Source organism: Selaginella moellendorffii, unplaced genomic scaffold (genome assembly GCF_000143415.4).
Source record: "Selaginella moellendorffii unplaced genomic scaffold, v1.0 SELMOscaffold_77, whole genome shotgun sequence".
NCBI lineage: Eukaryota > Viridiplantae > Streptophyta > Lycopodiopsida > Selaginellales > Selaginellaceae > Selaginella > Selaginella moellendorffii.
The window spans coordinates 200,321-215,687 of NW_003314338.1; the positions used below are offsets into that span (position 1 = coordinate 200,321).

Sequence of the window (15,367 nt, forward strand, 5' to 3'; positions counted from 1 at the left end):
CTCTCTCTGCCACAAACTACTAACCGTGAACCGGTTTTAATATTCCCTTCAAGTGTTATAGAGCGAGTTATAATAGAATCTTTACATGCGCGTGTCTGCTCGGAAGTTGAACCATCTCTTCTTGCTCGACTTGTCGTGCCCATCCTCCGCCGCCGCTGCTGCCGCTGCTTGCTCCTCGTCCTCTGCCTTCTTGGCTGTGCCAAAAGAATCTTGGATCGACTCCCTCAGCTTCAATAGCTCGTCAACCTTGATCAATCAGCCGCGTCAGTCAAGCCCACACAGCCCAGTAAAAATATGCCAACTTACAGCCACTTTCTCCTCGGAATACTTCTTCGTCACTGCAGCAAAACGGGCAAGCACCTGGGGAGAGAGTGAGAGAGCGAGAGGAGAAACCGGATTAATTACCTCGCGGTACTCGGTTTCAAACTGCTTCAGTTCCGCACGCTTGGCTAGTATTTGTCCCTCGACGTCTCTCAGCCTCTCGGCACTCTTTTGGCAGGCGTCCACGCAGCACGCCTCAATGGTATATGACGCGGCCTTGAAAAAATTGTCACCTAGATCGAGAGAGCATTGCCGTCACCCACAAGAGCAAAGCTAAAGGCATACCATAGACGGCAAAAATGTGTGTTCCAGGTTTCAGCTCCGACATCTCACAAGGCTGGAGTCCCTCGAGCTTTTTAAAGAACGCAGCATCCGGATCTTTTGCCATAGCTAGCTGCGAGGAGGAAGAGGGACGAGTTTAGTGCAATGCCAAAACCGTGCCTGCTTAACACACCGCGTTGACTGCCGGATCAAGGCGATACACTTGGAAGTGGAGGAAGTAAAGCCCTGCGGATGTCACCTTTCCAGTTTTGATGCTGTCCTCCTACAACCGAACAGGCACGCAACTGCAGTCAATGCTTATGCTGGAGGGCCACGCCGTCAGGCTCACCTGGATTGCCAGACCCAAGCCTCCATTCTCCTCCTGCTCAAAGTAGAGTAGCTGGCCAGAACAAGAACGAGAGCCGGGTGGTGGAGACTAGAGATGGAATTAAGCTTGCCTTGAATTTGCTCTGGGCAACAGACGTAGCCCGCACCACGACCCCAGCGGCTGCTTGGTCCGGCGAGATTGTTACGCCGTAGAAATGCGCCCCTTGCTTCTCCACCTGCTTTCACGGTACAAGCCCGGGATGAGGCACAGGCGGTCGAACAGCGAGACAAACCTTGTCGTTGAAAGGCCGGCCGAGAGGCAAAGGCCTGATCGTCACGGTCCCATTCAACGCGTCCTCTAAAACTTGAGCGGAGATGGTAGTCTTGATCGGCACGCCCAGCTTGCTGAAGAAACCAGATGCATAAAAGAGGGAACGGGTGTCTTGCTTGCTATCCTCACCTGAACAATGCAACGAACATGGTGTTGACTGTCCCCAGGTTGGAGAGGTCCAGCTCCATATCCAGGCCATCGAGATCAACTGCCTACGAGGGAGACGAGATCAAAACGGCAGACGAGCGTAGCGCGTTACGGACCTGGAACCCTCCGATGTCGTAGCTCCTCCGCTTCTCGGGATCGCCCAGAATTCCATACGCATACGCAACCTCCTTGAACAAATCGGGTGCCTGGGGATTGTTGGCATTCTTGTCGGGATGGTATCTGCGTTGGGGGGGATCTCGCTCGATCTCGAAGAAGTAGACCAGAAAGGAGAGTACCTGAGGGCCAGCTTCCGGTACGCACTCTTGATCTGCTGCGCCGTTGCATCGCGGGGGACGCCCAGCACCTCGTACGGGTCCCTGTGCACCGGGGAAGCCACCGGCCTGACGTCGCCCATGGCTTTCTACGAGGAGGCGGAGGAGGTCATCCTGTTACCTAAGAAAGGGGGGAGGGGGGCATATGCCAAATAAAATCGGGGCGTGGTGTTAGGGTTTAGGGGCGAACAATGGCAGCGGCGGTGGACATGGCGGTGCAGAAGAAGCCCCAGTCGGCGGTGTGGACGACCGTGAAGCCGTTTGTGAATGGGGGCCTGGCCGGCATGGGTGCCACTTGCGTTATCCAGCCCATTGACATGATCAAGGTAGCCCGGATCTGGATGGATCCATGGATCAACCCGCGTCTTTGTCCTTGTCGCAGGTCAGAATTCAGCTGGGCGACGGCAGTGCGATGCAGGTTGCCAAGAGCTTGTATGCCCGGGAGGGGCTGGGTGCGTTTTACAAGGTATGGAGTCTTGGCCATGCAGCAAACAATGCAAACGATGGTCTTTTCCTTTTTGCCTTTTATCTTGCAGGGCCTGTCGGCGGGCTTGCTGCGGCAGGCGACATACACGACGGCGCGGCTGGGATCCTTCAGGTGAGGCTCAGTTCGTTGCTGCACTTGGTGTCTCATGCGTGATCGATCCCGCAGAGTGCTGACGAACAAGGCCACCGCCGCCAACGACGGCAAGCCCCTGCCGCTCTACCAAAAGGCCTTTTGCGGGTTGACGGCGGGCGCCATTGGTGCGTGCGTCGGGAGCCCCGCAGACTTGGCCCTCATACGGATGCAGGCGGACTCCACCCTGCCGGAAGCGCAGCGGCGCCACTACAAGAACGCGTTCCACGCGCTGACGCGGATTGGCAAAGACGAGGGCGTGCTGGCGCTGTGGAAGGGAGCCGGACCCACGGTTGTGAGGGCCATGGCGCTCAACATGGGAATGCTGGCATCTTACGACCAGAGCGTCGAAGTGTTCAAGGCGTTCCACTTCTCCGAGATTCCCACAGTGATAGGTTGGTGCTCCAGCCAGCCACCACCACCACCACCACCTTTTTTCTAACACCTGCTTTTGCTTCCGCAGGCGCGAGTGCAGTGTCGGGTTTCTTTGCTTCTGCATGCAGCCTACCCTTCGACTACGTTAAGACGCAAATACAAAAGATGCAGCCGGGGCCTGATGGCAAGTACCCCTTCTCGGGCTCTTTGGATTGCGCCGTCCAGACGTTCAAAAAGCACGGGCCTCTCAAGTTTTACACGGGCTTTGGAACGTATTGCGTGAGGATCGCGCCCCATGTCATGGTAGGCATATGCTATTTATTCTCCCTCTCACTCATTCACTGGCGACCATTGCAGATGACATGGATATTCCTCAACCAGATACAAAAGTTAGAGACTCGCGTGGGCCTGTGATTCTTTTCTTTCGTTTTTTGGTACAAGTTCGCAATTCCTGACAACGAATGCAAGGCAACACCGCGGGTGCAGAGGGGATTTACCATAAGTCTGTAGTTGTTCCCAGGACGAATTTTATCTTGATTTTAGAAGGAATAAGACTTCGATTAATATGACATGACATGGCAGCTTGCTTGTCCACGCGCCAAGCTGGCGATGTGGGGAAACGCGCTATGCGTCGATTGACTCCGGGCGGGAGGAATGGTGCTTGTAGCGGTGGAGGAGATGGGCGACGACTGCAACACGCTCGTATCAAGCCCAAGCCCGAGTCGAGACGTGGCACCCGCGCTCGAGCTTAACTTCCCTTCCTGCCACCCGCTCGTGGCGGCACACTACCACCTGCACATACCTGCAGTGCCACTGTTTGAGCACGGTAATCTTGTCCACGGCATGATTGCAATTTGCAATACCTGTGCATGCAGCCGAGCAAGTCATCGCCACACGATACCGGTTGGCGACGCAACAGCAGCACCGTAGCAGCATGGACGTGGGCACGCAGATTGCATCCTACGCGGATCAAGTCAAGGAGATGAAAGGGAGGATCAACTGGCTGCAGGAAAGCTTGCGGCGGTCGTCGGGAGCGGCTGCCCAGGAGCACGCGGAAGACCTGGGTAAATTCTTTGCCGTCCAGTCCGTCAAGGTTGAAGAGCTAGGCCAGCAGATAGATGTCTTTTCTGAGGAGTTGCGGCAGTGGGAGGAGGCCGAAAATCCCACCGATGACAATCGCTTGTCCTCGTTGGCTCGCACAGTGATCCAGGAGGCTACCAGGGACAGGGCTGCCGGCCAAACGGTGAGGATCCAGCTGTCGGATCTAGTCCAGCAGCGGGAGCAGCGACGGGATCAGAGCCCGTGCCTGAGCATTAGCAGGAATGACTTGGAGATGAAGCGCAAGGCAATGGGGGCGAGGGTGGCCAGGGCTGCCAAGCACGAGGCCAAGCGCAGGAAGGTGCAAGAGGTGAAGCTCCCTTTCAAGGTTGGTATTCCCGCCGCCACGAGGCCTCAGGGTGGCCTTCGCACGGGTCAGCTGAGGAAGAGCAACAAGAGCATCCTGAATGGCACGGCGGCTGGCGTGCAGGGCTGCATCAACAGCCTGCAAAGGGAGGTTCTGCGGCTCAAGGAAATTGTCGAGGACAGGGACCAGCAACTGTGTGCAGAGCAGCGCTGGAGATACGACTTGGAGAAGAGGCATGCTGTCGAGGTAAGGGCGTTTCTCATGGAAGCCGAGGATAGGACACGGCAGTTCAAGTTTGAACAGGCCCTTGCGGAGAACAAGATCTCCAACCTGTTAGCTAAGCTAGAGCGGCCAAGGGTGGTGGAGGTGGAACATGCACAAGAGCAGCACAAAGCCGCTCTTGATGCTGATAACAACATTGAGGTTGTGGTGGAACAGCCCGATGATGCCAAGGGCGTTGACGATCCTGATGCAGTGGTGGAGGCTGTCCAAGAGGATGACGAGGTCCCCGTTGCTAGTACGCAAGACCAGACGGATACGGATAATGTCAACCGCCAGGTCCCGGTAAATAGCGGGCCTGTCGCGTGTAGCAGCCGATTCTACGGAAGGGAGATCGCCATCAACGGCACCCAGCTCAGGCAAGCACTCAAGCTCAAGAGCATTGCCGAGGCCAAGGCTGAGAACCTCAAGAGGCAAGTTAATGCTCTCAAGAAGCTCGCCGGGGAGCTGCAACACGAACAGCAGCAGCACAGCCGACACAGGAGAGAGAGCGGGAGCAGCGACGTGGACAGATTGCAGGCCCAGCTGCTGCAGTTGAAGAAGCAGCTGGCTGACAAGACGAGGGAGCTCGAGGCTGAGCAAAGTAAGCGAAGCGATGAAGCTGGAGAGAGGGCGGCGGCAGTGGCGAGGCTGGAAATCGAGGTTGGTAGTTGCCTTCCCCCAATGTCACAATGCACTTACAAGTGTACGTTGTAGGTTGTGTTGCACAAGAACCTGGCCATGGAGAGAGCTTCCGAGTTGAAGGCTGAAAAAAAGCAGCGGTGCAAAGTTGAGAGCCAGTTAAAGGATATCCGGTGTCAAATGGAAGATCACGCTAAACAGGATCATCGCCGGCAGCAGAGCTACGATGCCATCTCGCACAAGCAAAACCGACGGCTTCAGCTCAGCCTCAAGAAGTCAAGGCACAAGTATGAGCAGCTGCATGACTTCTGGAGAAAGGAGCAAGGGTGTAGGCTGTCGTCGGACAGTCAGTGCCACAGGCTCCACGTCTTGTGCTCCACTACGGCCGAGAGGCTGGAAGAGCTAAAAGATTTATTGGCGGAGCTCGAGGCTCAACAGCGTCCGAGAGAACAAGCCAAGTGGCACGCATGTAGTCACCACGACATGCCCGACTTACGTTTCAGCCGACTGGACGGCCCAGGCACCATGGGAGAGGATTCCAAGCTTGAGACGTCAGAGAAGCTGCTCTTTTTGCTGGACAAGCTTGCAAAAGGACTGGATGACGAGCAGCAGCAGCAGCAGCAGCAGCAGCAGCATGGCGGCGGCGAGAGCGCTGGCGAGCGCGAAGCGTTGGTGTCTGGAATGAGGAAGAAAGTGAGCGACTTGGCGAGGTTGCTGAGGGACGAATTGCAGGACAGGGATAGCGGTGACGAAGCGGAGCAGCGGGAGCAGCAGCAAGGCCCGACGGCGGAGCAGCAGGTGGCGCAGCTGGGGCGGGTGTGTGAGTTGCAGGGCAAGAAGTTGCGAGCGGCGGAGGGGAGGGTGGCGGTGCTCAAGAAGCACGTGTCACGGCTCAGGCGAGTGGCGGACGAGACTAGCAAAGAGCTGGAGCACGAGAGGTCGTGGAATCAGCCGCAGCAACAGAGCAGCAGGAACAACAGCAGCAGCAGCCTCGCCCGGATCAAGCTGCTAGAGATACAGCTGCTCGAGTACAAGCGGCAGGCAGAGGACAAGGCCAAGGATCTCAAGCACGAGCGCAGCCTGAGGTTCGACCTCGAGAGCCGCAGCGCCACCCACATCCAGCACCTCGTGCAACAACTCGACGAGCATGATGTCGAGCGCCAGGACGTGTGCGTCCAGGTGCAAGAAGAAGATCCGGTTGAGGCCATGCACGTCTTTGTGCTGGAGCTGCTGGTCGGGGAGAAGTCCGAGGCTCTGGCGCACGAGAGGCGGGAGAGAGGCGAGGCCGAGGCCAGGAACAGGGAGCTGGCTACGCTGCTGAGCTACGCGCAGGTGGAGATTGCAAATGCCAACCAACGGGACGATGAGCTGTGTCAGGTGTCGGCCTGCCAGGGGCACAAGGTGGTGGAGCTGACGGCGTTACTGGAGCGCTTTGCCAAGAGGCTGGACGAGTGTGAGGACGATAAGGGCGTGTCTTGTGTGCCGAGTGTGAGACAGAGCGACCCGGATGATGCCGGTATGTCAACGTCAACCTGGAATAGTGGTGCTAGTGATGAATGTGTCAAGTTGACGGCATCCATGTTGACACTGGAGGAGGCCAAGGGGGGGATGCTGGTAATGGAACAGGAGCAACACCCACATGCTGCAGCCACCAAGCTTAGGAGCTGTGAAGATTTCATTGCCAATCTTAAGAAACAGGTCAAAGACCTCGAGCTGTCGGAGGAGGTGCTGCGCTACCGTGACAAGGTTTGGCGGCGAGGCTTGCTGGCCTTCGATCAAGTCCTCTTGCTCTGTTTCGGCGCTCTGTTTGCATTCAACAGGATCACCATTTTGTTGAGAGACAAAGTTCCCACATAGAAAACAAAAGACATTGTTTCTTGCAAAGCCTTGTCGTTGACAAAAACTTAACTCATTCCAAAACTTGGCACACCTAGAGTCACAGCTCTCCACAATCGACAATGACGCATGCCTTTTTGGGGCGGTCGTCGCGGTCCGTGGGCTGGGTTTCGATCATCTTGACCACGTCCATGCCTTCGAGAACATGACCAAAAACGACGTGCTTCTTGTCCAGCCAGTCCGTCTGCGCAGCTCGCTTTTCAGTCAAATACAGATGGAACAAGAGCACCAGATAGTCACCTTGACAGTGCAGAGGAAGAACTGGCTCCCGTTGGTATTGGGCCCGGCGTTAGCCATGCTCAGAACTCCTGGCCCAGTGTGTGTCACTGTAAGCAAAAGAGCAAGCGTGAGTCGAGAGGTACACAGCTTCAGTACTTACGCTTGAAATTCTCGTCTTCAAACTTCCCACCATAGATGCTCCGTCCACCAGTCCCCTGCAAACAAACAAGCTCTTGCCTTAACAACCAGCAACGTAGATCTCCTCCTTACATCACATCTATCGAAATCTCCGCCTTGGATCATAAAGTTCTTAATCACCCTGTGGAAAGCAGAGCCCTTGTAGCCATACCCCTTGTCACCTGAAACAAAGAGAGCGGTCAAGAACAGAAGAGAAGCCGCCTCGATCTCTTGTCACCTGCGCACAAGGCTCGGAAGTTCTCCACGGTCCTGGGGACGTCGTCCCCGTACAAACCAATCACGATGCGACCCACCGGCTCGTTGCCGATCTTCATGTCAAAGTAGCACTTCCTGGTGACTTTAGCTTGTAGCGTCGACGGCTCCACGCTCTGCCAAGACACAAATCGTTACACAAGCTCTCCATGGCCGGCATTCTAAGACTTACAACAGCGGCCTGGGTTGCAAAAGAGCGGCTCCGGCTCATCACGGCAGCTGGCGAGGGTGAAGCTCTCATCGCCTTGGGCAGCAGCTGGTGCGACGGCGACACAAAGGAGGAGGAGCGCAGCCATGCCAAGGTGGGCCGAGAGGCGGCCGCGGCCATACCGGGCATGGATGCACACAATTTGCCCCTCGCCGCCGCCATGCTCGACTGTTTGGCCGCTTGATTGATAAACCTAGGTAGGCACACAAAATATCTCAGGGTCCGCAAGTATTATTAATGCCCAAGATATTATTTTCACGGCGCCAACCCTTTGCGTTTTACACGACAAGCGCTCGTTCGCTACGCGGGTACAGCCCGATCTACACACACATTTACAGTAAGTCACACAGACAAGCCGGACGAAGAAACCTTGACCTGGCTCACAAGCATATCAATCTGTTCTCTGTACATTTGCTTCACGTCCGCAAGATCCGCTCGAAGCTCCTCCACCTGCGACCACGGCATATTCAAGACAGCGAGGAGATCAAACCGGTGGACACCAACCTGCTCGTCCCTTTCCCCCATGAGCTCCAAGGCAGAAGCATGCCTCCGCCGTAACGCCTCCAACTCGGCACGCAGACCACGCAAAGTTGACGCTTCACTCCGTAGCTTCTCGCACTGTCAGAGCACAACGTTGACTGGGAAATGCCAAGACCGAGCTTGTGCCTACCTCACTCGTGCTTCTCACAAGCTCTTCGGCCAGCGCAGCTCGAGTTGATTCCAGCTCCGCCTGTAACATTAGATAGCAAACAGATTGATGCCTCGCTGCTTACCAGGCGAGTCGCGTACGACGACAACTCCCCCTCCTTGTGCCGCATCACCGACTCAAACTGCTCCGCCGATACATTGCCTTTGCTCACAGGAGGTGGCGAAGGAGGCGGCGGCTCCACCACCATGGCCTTGTAAGAGTCTAGCGACGCCTGCAAGAAGTGACCCTCCTCCATGCCATTGACGCTCGTCAAGCTAGGCAAGCGCCACTGTTGTGTACCTGAAGCTGCCGCCCGACTGTTTATCTTGTCGTCGGCAACCCGCTGCACCCGCTCCTCCGCCTCTCCGCGCATTTCTCGCTCTCTGCTGAGCTCCTGCACTCACAGAGCGGATGTCAAAAGGACGAGATACGCCAACTACGTGCCTGCTCCAGTGCTAGCCTTCGGGACCTCTCCTGGCCAAGGACTTGTGCATACTTCTCCTTGACATCACTCAATTCCTCATGCAAAACTTTGGCTCGCCCTTCGTGTGATGCAGCCGACTCCAGTGCAGCTAACAACTCCTGCCGGGTCTCAGATGCTCTTGCCCGCTCCGCTTCAAGCGAGCGCGTCACTTGAGACAGCTCGGCCTTGACACACGACACCTGCGTTGCCTCAAGGTACTTGAGTTGCCGCAACTACACCAAAGGAGATTAACACTACCTGAGCTTCCATGACCGCCAGCCGTGACAGCGTCTGTGACAAGCGCTCGTTTGTAGCTCTCTCCCGTTCCGTTGCAGCTGCTGCCTTTGCGTCAGCCTCCTGCATGTATTGTGAGTGAACAACTTCATCATCAGGCACACACACACGCGCCACACCTGCAAGCGAGAGTTGAGAGCTCGTTCTGCACCACTCCAAGCTTCCGCCCTCATAGCCGATGACTCCTGTTGAGCAGAGAGCAGGCAGTTTGAGAACATGGACAGCGGCTATATATATGGAGAGAGACGGCTCACTCACCTGCATTGCCTCTATTTGACGGAGCAAAGGCCTCGTGGACTCGGGAACCCGGGCAACAAGATCATCATACCGCGTTTCTGCATCCTGTACATACACCCCTGACGCACGTATGCAAGTGCTCCCTCGCCAAAGCTTTCAGACAAACCTGGCAGCGCCTCTCGAGGCTTTCAATGTCTTTCCTCAGCACATCCTCCCGGTACGCTGCCTATACAATGAGCCAGCTATAAGTTGTAACGTAGATGGAGCACATCATGTCCCGGAGCCTCACCACTTGTTCTGCTCGACTTAGGCCCTGACGGAGCTCCTCGAGCGATTGCACAAGAGCGCTCTCCCTCTGAGCAGCCTGATGCAGCCGCTGGTCCAGGTCCGCTTTTGCCTGGCTGCTCGCACGAGATTCCGCGCGTGCCTCACTTTCCCTTGCTTCGTTCACCATCTTGGTATAGAATTCCCTCTGGGCTGCGAGATCCGCATGCCCCTTGTCAAGCGTCTCCTGCAGGGCTTTCTCCGTGGCGGCTTTATCTTTCCTCATGCTCTCTACTTTGGCTTCTTCAACCTGTCCAGTAGCAGGGTGAGAAACGAAAAGAGAGAACAACAGGCGTACCTGTAGCTTGGAATGGAGCCGCTGCTTCTCTTCTTCCAGCTCCCGAACCTGTAAAGCCCGCCATCACCATCTCAAACGTTTAACACACCAGCACACTCTGATGTTTCACCTGGGACCGTAACTTCCGGATTGCAGCCTCCTGAGAAGCTTGCTTCTTTGAGAGCTCTTCACCTGACAAACAGCAGCGGGTGTTAGGAGAGGAGAGGGGGGGCACTGGTTACCTTCGGCCATGACCTGTTTAATGATATCGTCCTTCTCCTTGAGCAGGGCCGTGGAGTCGGACTTTCGATTCACTTCTCTACGCAGCATGTCACGTTCCTTGGTCAGGGCGTACACCTGCTCGCGCATTGCCAAATGAGTGAAGAGAGCGTCTAAATCTAAACGAGAGAGAGAGAGAGAGAGGGTGTGCTGACTTTGCGCTCGGCAGCGCCTAGCTCCTGCTTGAGCGCCTCCAGTTCCACTTGGCTGCTTCGTTTCTGTGACAAAGGAGCGGCGTGAGTGCAAGGACGAAGCAGTGAGATACTCTCACCTTGCTGGCCTCCTCCAGGGAGCGCCTGAGCTGCTCCTTCTCCTCAATGAGCCGTGAGATCTGGTGGGCCTCGTCGAGCACCTACACACAGCCGAGTATAACTGGTGCACCACACACACCGAGTCCGCATACCTCCTCCTCATGAGTTAACTGGGCCTCACTGCTGGGTTGCTTGTCGTCCTCCTCCACCGCCGCCGTCGCCGCCACCGCCGCCGCTGCATCCTGCGTCTGGACGATCTCACTCTCACCTGGGTCCAGCGCGTCATTGGTCCGTGGCGATCTGGGCAGCTCCGGATCTGGGGCTGGAGCAGGCAGCGTCACCTCCTCTGCTTTGTTGCTGCCAGCGCTACCTTCCAATCCCAGTGCCGAGTCGAAATTCCTTTCGATGGTCTTGACGCCCTCGCTGATTTTGGTGACTGCCCCAGCAATGTCGCTGCTCAGGTTCCACCACGCCATGCCCTAAAACGTTTGAGCGCGGCATTTTATCTGGTTGCAGATCACTGCGGCTGATCGAGCCCTAACATATTTGGGCAAGAAGACGCCACAGCAAGAAGCCCAATGCCCGCGCAAGATCCTCACAGGGACGATGCTGATCCGCTCACCAAGCTCATCCTTCGGGCTCAAGCTTTCCGTGACAAGCTCGCCGAGTCCTCCAGCCGGCATCGCGAGTCCGTTAAGTCGATCGAGAGGTCTTCCCAGAAGGATGCAAGCTTGGAGGTGGACCTTATTCTTGCTGGCGCTGGTGCGGGCGATGATAATTCTCGACTACTCGGTCTCGGGAATGACGACGAAAAAGAAGCTGAGGAGGAGGCAGCTCTTTTGCAGGAGCTCTTCTTTTCTAGAGAATCAACAACAACGACAGCAACAACAAGGTCGACGACGGGGACGACTGAGATAGATCCCCGAAACGATGGACTGTGCTTGCTCGTGACAATTGGAAAGGTGGTGCTCTTGGACGAGACAGTGGAAGACCTGACCAAGATCAAGCCAAGCATCCTGTGCCACTTTGGCAGCACAATTTCAATGCTATCATCTTGTACGTGCCTCCTGACGCTCTTCTTCCCTGCTGTGTTTGACGCCCAGGGTCTCAAGCTTTGCCCAGAGCAGCGAATTTCAGTCACCCCGGTCACAGTCCAAAAGAGAATGCTACTCTTTGACTACAGGTCGCAGCTGTTTTGGAAACTGGCATCCACGAGAGTTCAACAGGAGTGGTGTGCTCAACCCGTCAAGACAACTCTTTACCTCAGGTGGCAATCCGGTGAAGCATTAGAGTGTTACGGCTATGTGTCCTTGAACAACGCCATACAAGTGGGAGGTTTGCAGACTAGCTTGGTACTAGCTGCTGGCAAAAGCATAAAAGATGATGTGCATCCTGCTGTAATCAAGCCAACGCGGTACAAGACCAAAGCTAGTTCCGTCGAGCCTGTGACGAGCCTTAGAAGTTCCAAGAGCAACATCGACTTGGAAGGAAGAGCCATTGCAACTGTCGACATTGGGATGGTGCTCGTCGGTGAATCAAGCGTAGGTGCTGCTCCGAAGAAGACGAGTTGCTACATCCACGCAGGGGATGAACAGGTCAGCCATCTCAGGTCTGGTTTGGGTGAGCTCATTTCCTTTTGCTTTGCTCAGGAACCTTGGATTTATCTTAACTTGCACAACTTGGGGGCGGAGTTTACCAGAGTGCAATCCGCAAGATCCCAAACCATGCTCTTGGTTGTCAAGTCAGGTTGTAGAGTTGCTTTCGCGAGTATCAGGTTGTCACGGAAGAACAGGTACCGCCAGAAGTTTTTGGATGCTGTATTGCAACCGAGCCCAAGCGAGGAATGCCTGATATTCTTGGAAGCATGGGACAGCTTGCGAGCGTATGAGGGGCTGGGAGAGGGTGGACTGGAGGGCTTGCTCGGAATGCTCAAGGTCCCATACTCTTTGGGCTCATGGACGGAACGAACTTCAAGACACGGGATTGTCAAGTTTTCAGGCTGCTTCAGAGTTTGGCATCCGAGCAAGAAGTCAGTGTCTGGCAAGGTCACAGTGATTGTTGTGCTTGGCTTGAGATACCAAGTCTTGAAGATCCAGAAAGAGAACCAGGCAGCGGCTGTGATCCAGTCTTGTTTTCGAAAGTTCCTATTTGAAAAGTCACAGCTCAAAGAAAATTGAGTAATTTCTGCATGACTAATGAGCTCTCGAGTTTTCTATCCAACGGTTGGCTTAATTGACAGCCTAATATCCCATGTATTATTGAATACGGCATTGTGTGGTGAGAATGATGAAATGGACTTCTCTCACCAAAAGAATGCAGCCTAGCTGGTCTCGCGGGTATTCTAGCTGTTCTTATTCTTTCCTGCTGTTGCTTTTGCATAGTATCTATGAGGCAAGCACAAGTTAAGCGAGCTCTCAAACAGGTGCTACTCTTGTGTTATTTATGCAGAGTTTTTGTAAGAAATGGTGTTTCCAGTGGATAAAGAACTATCTAGGTCTTGTTCTTCTAAAGATTTCGAGAGTTTACAGTTTTACTATGTTTTTGTTTGCCTAAGTTCATTCTTAAGGTCCTTCAGGTACTGGGGCTGAAATGGTTGAGGTACTTGGTCTGTTGGGATTGTCAAGAGCCTGAAATCGGAGAACCTGGTCGGAGTCAGATTGGGGAGGAACATTAGTCCCTATGGTGGGCCTTGGGTGTTCAAGTGGTATGGGAGGCACACAATAAGAATCACTTTGAAGATAAGCCAAAAAGTATGATCATTTTGACTTAGTGGAGATTGTCATTGGCCTTGGTTCAACTGCAATACTTGTTCTTGGCACATCAAGGGAGACCAGACTGGGCCACAATGTGGCTACAACTGTGGCTCCCTCACTTTGGAAGACCACAAGGACCATGATAGCAATGGCAACCTTGGATGTAATGCATTTGAATTTAGAGCTAAACTTTAAGTCTATTGTGTTAATGACCCTAGGAGTACCAACTTCCTATATATTTAACCTATATATGCAAATAGTGTAAGATGAAATTTAACACAATTTCAACATACCTAAAGAAGTGGGTATTCTGCCAATTAGTATAGCATAGAACTTGGGGTAGACCCAAGTTAGATGCAGAACAATATTAAATATAAAAGCTAGTAGATTGAAGATTAAACACAAAAATAGCATTATTATATTCAGAATAATCTTTATATATTTCACTAATAAATTTAGATACTTTCCATAAATAGTCAATAAGACTATAGAGTGTCTAGTAGACTATTGTAAATATGACTATGGGTATTGAAATTTACTTATTAGTAAGTCCTTTTGAATGTTTTATTTTATTTAGTATATTAGTATTATTGGGTCTTTTGATCAGTCTTTCCTAAACTAGTTAAGAAACTAGTCTTTATATATGCACTTGACTATAAGACTATAAGGATAGAATTCCTAAGCAGTATTAATTAAGCATACTTGATCTAATTAGAAAAATTCGTTTGTTAGTTTGCATTTCCTAGTGTTAAGAACCCATGACATTGAGCCTAATCCCTCAATATTCATTACCTAAACACTTTTGTATCATGCATTATATGTTATTCCCATTTTTTTCTATTTAGCTATTTATAGAAAGTATTTAGATATATTAGTTATGAATATTTATAGAATGTATAGATTTTTTTAACCCAATAATATTATTTCCACTTTTAAATTTGCCATCTAGTACCATTCCATATTTAATAAATTTTCAAATTTTTCCTAAAATTCTTAAATGGAAGGGACAGGCCGGGGGGGGGGGGGGGGGGGTCAAAATGTATAATAGGGATAATAGGTAGGTGTAACACACAAATCCTTAAGCCCCAAAGTGGGGCCGAAAGGGTATTATTTGGTAGTGGCCAAATTGGAAGTCTAACAAGTATAACACATTTGAACTAAAAGCTTTGATTTAGAAAGTTGAGAGTGGGAGTGAAAATCCCAACGAAGTGCTTGAAGAATGCACACAAAATGGTTAACAATCAAGTCTTTAGAAAGGGATACACAAGGGATTGACACATGGCAAGTGTTATGACACATGGAAATGTCAAGATAGAATTTGAGATGGAGTCTGAGATAAAGTCCAAGATAGAGTCTAAGATGGAGTTCAAGACCATATCCAAGACTAAGACCAAGACCGTGTCTGATATTGAGACTGAGACTAGGTCTAAGACCAAGATTGGGGCCAAGACCAAGTCCAAGTCTGAGTCTAAGCCTAAGGATGAAAATTTAAAGCAATTGTCTCCCAAGGTGATTTGGTGAGTCCTTATGAGATAATAAGGGGGTAGACTCCAATAGAACCAATTTAGCTAAGAAAGGTTAGTGTGCCCAAGGAAGGTTACACCTATGTGGTGGATAATGATATAACTATGAAGGAGTCCAAGGATAGAGTGAATATGGATAGAGAAGTGGGGTAATTTGGTGTGAAGTGTTCAAAAGTTAACTCTAGCTCCCTCGAGAGATTGAATGATTAATGTTCCCAATTCAAATGTGGTGGCACTATCTACTTGAATACCTTATGTAGCTCATTAGAACTTCACTCTAGCTATATGGGTAGGGCATCCTAGTGGCAAAAGGTGGGGGAGTACCTATGAGGTTTGTATTGGGTTATAGTGTTTTGAAATGTCATCCTAAAATCCTAAACCATAGAAAAAAAGAGTGGTCCTTTTGCTTGGTGACCAAAGGTATGGTTACATAGTGAGGAAGTCCCAAAGGTTAATAGAACTTAGTGGGATGGGCTTTTACACCCTAGAT

At 52.4% G+C, this 15,367-nt stretch overlaps 7 protein-coding genes across 7 annotated transcripts; 4 read left to right on the top strand and 3 right to left on the bottom strand.

The window, feature by feature from the left end:
- Window positions 1–7: 7 nt before the first annotated feature.
- LOC9642497 (chaperone protein dnaJ 15) lies at window positions 8–1,862 on the bottom strand. The gene is made up of 11 exons (XM_002986883.2): window positions 1,684–1,862; window positions 1,504–1,627; window positions 1,370–1,452; window positions 1,203–1,314; window positions 1,041–1,145; window positions 932–982; window positions 776–865; window positions 607–715; window positions 406–554; window positions 307–360; window positions 8–246 (listed from the first exon to the last, which is right to left on the bottom strand). Exons 1-11 carry the CDS (start codon window positions 1,800–1,802, stop codon window positions 82–84), a joined length of 1,161 nt encoding a protein of 386 aa, XP_002986929.1. The 5' UTR covers window positions 1,803–1,862; the 3' UTR covers window positions 8–81.
- A 3-nt stretch (window positions 1,863–1,865) lies between these two features.
- Window positions 1,866–3,281, top strand: LOC9642874 (mitochondrial dicarboxylate/tricarboxylate transporter DTC). Its single transcript, XM_002986825.2, has 6 exons — window positions 1,866–2,045; window positions 2,102–2,185; window positions 2,256–2,317; window positions 2,372–2,730; window positions 2,799–3,013; window positions 3,068–3,281. The coding sequence occupies exons 1-6, from the start codon at window positions 1,911–1,913 to the stop codon at window positions 3,122–3,124; spliced, it is 912 nt and encodes a 303-aa protein (XP_002986871.2). The 5' UTR covers window positions 1,866–1,910; the 3' UTR covers window positions 3,125–3,281.
- A 4-nt stretch (window positions 3,282–3,285) lies between these two features.
- LOC9642440 lies at window positions 3,286–5,090 on the top strand. The gene is made up of 2 exons (XM_024660738.1): window positions 3,286–3,439; window positions 3,586–5,090. The coding sequence occupies exons 1-2, from the start codon at window positions 3,286–3,288 to the stop codon at window positions 5,088–5,090; spliced, it is 1,659 nt and encodes a 552-aa protein (XP_024516506.1).
- Window positions 5,091–5,114: 24 nt separating this feature from the next.
- On the top strand, window positions 5,115–6,872 carry LOC112341137 (centrosome-associated protein CEP250-like). Its single transcript, XM_024660739.1, has one exon. It carries the CDS (start codon window positions 5,115–5,117, stop codon window positions 6,870–6,872), a length of 1,758 nt encoding a protein of 585 aa, XP_024516507.1.
- On the bottom strand, window positions 6,870–7,999 carry LOC9642441 (peptidyl-prolyl cis-trans isomerase). Its single transcript, XM_002986884.2, has 6 exons — window positions 7,753–7,999; window positions 7,546–7,696; window positions 7,401–7,489; window positions 7,291–7,345; window positions 7,152–7,237; window positions 6,870–7,095 (listed from the first exon to the last, which is right to left on the bottom strand). Exons 1-6 carry the CDS (start codon window positions 7,948–7,950, stop codon window positions 6,952–6,954), a joined length of 723 nt encoding a protein of 240 aa, XP_002986930.2. The 5' UTR covers window positions 7,951–7,999; the 3' UTR covers window positions 6,870–6,951.
- Window positions 8,000–8,003: 4 nt separating this feature from the next.
- Window positions 8,004–11,118, bottom strand: LOC9642875 (golgin candidate 5). Its single transcript, XM_024660715.1, has 17 exons — window positions 10,754–11,118; window positions 10,622–10,702; window positions 10,506–10,568; window positions 10,314–10,428; window positions 10,202–10,263; window positions 10,093–10,140; window positions 9,760–10,044; window positions 9,637–9,696; window positions 9,492–9,575; window positions 9,353–9,418; window positions 9,198–9,296; window positions 8,921–9,139; window positions 8,562–8,870; window positions 8,459–8,518; window positions 8,293–8,406; window positions 8,164–8,238; window positions 8,004–8,108 (listed from the first exon to the last, which is right to left on the bottom strand). The coding sequence occupies exons 1-17, from the start codon at window positions 11,075–11,077 to the stop codon at window positions 8,067–8,069; spliced, it is 2,106 nt and encodes a 701-aa protein (XP_024516483.1). The 5' UTR covers window positions 11,078–11,118; the 3' UTR covers window positions 8,004–8,066.
- Window positions 11,119–11,160: 42 nt separating this feature from the next.
- LOC9642876 lies at window positions 11,161–12,789 on the top strand. The gene is made up of 2 exons (XM_002986827.2): window positions 11,161–12,196; window positions 12,251–12,789. The coding sequence occupies exons 1-2, from the start codon at window positions 11,180–11,182 to the stop codon at window positions 12,776–12,778; spliced, it is 1,545 nt and encodes a 514-aa protein (XP_002986873.2). The 5' UTR covers window positions 11,161–11,179; the 3' UTR covers window positions 12,779–12,789.
- The last annotated feature ends 2,578 nt before the right edge of the window (window positions 12,790–15,367 follow it).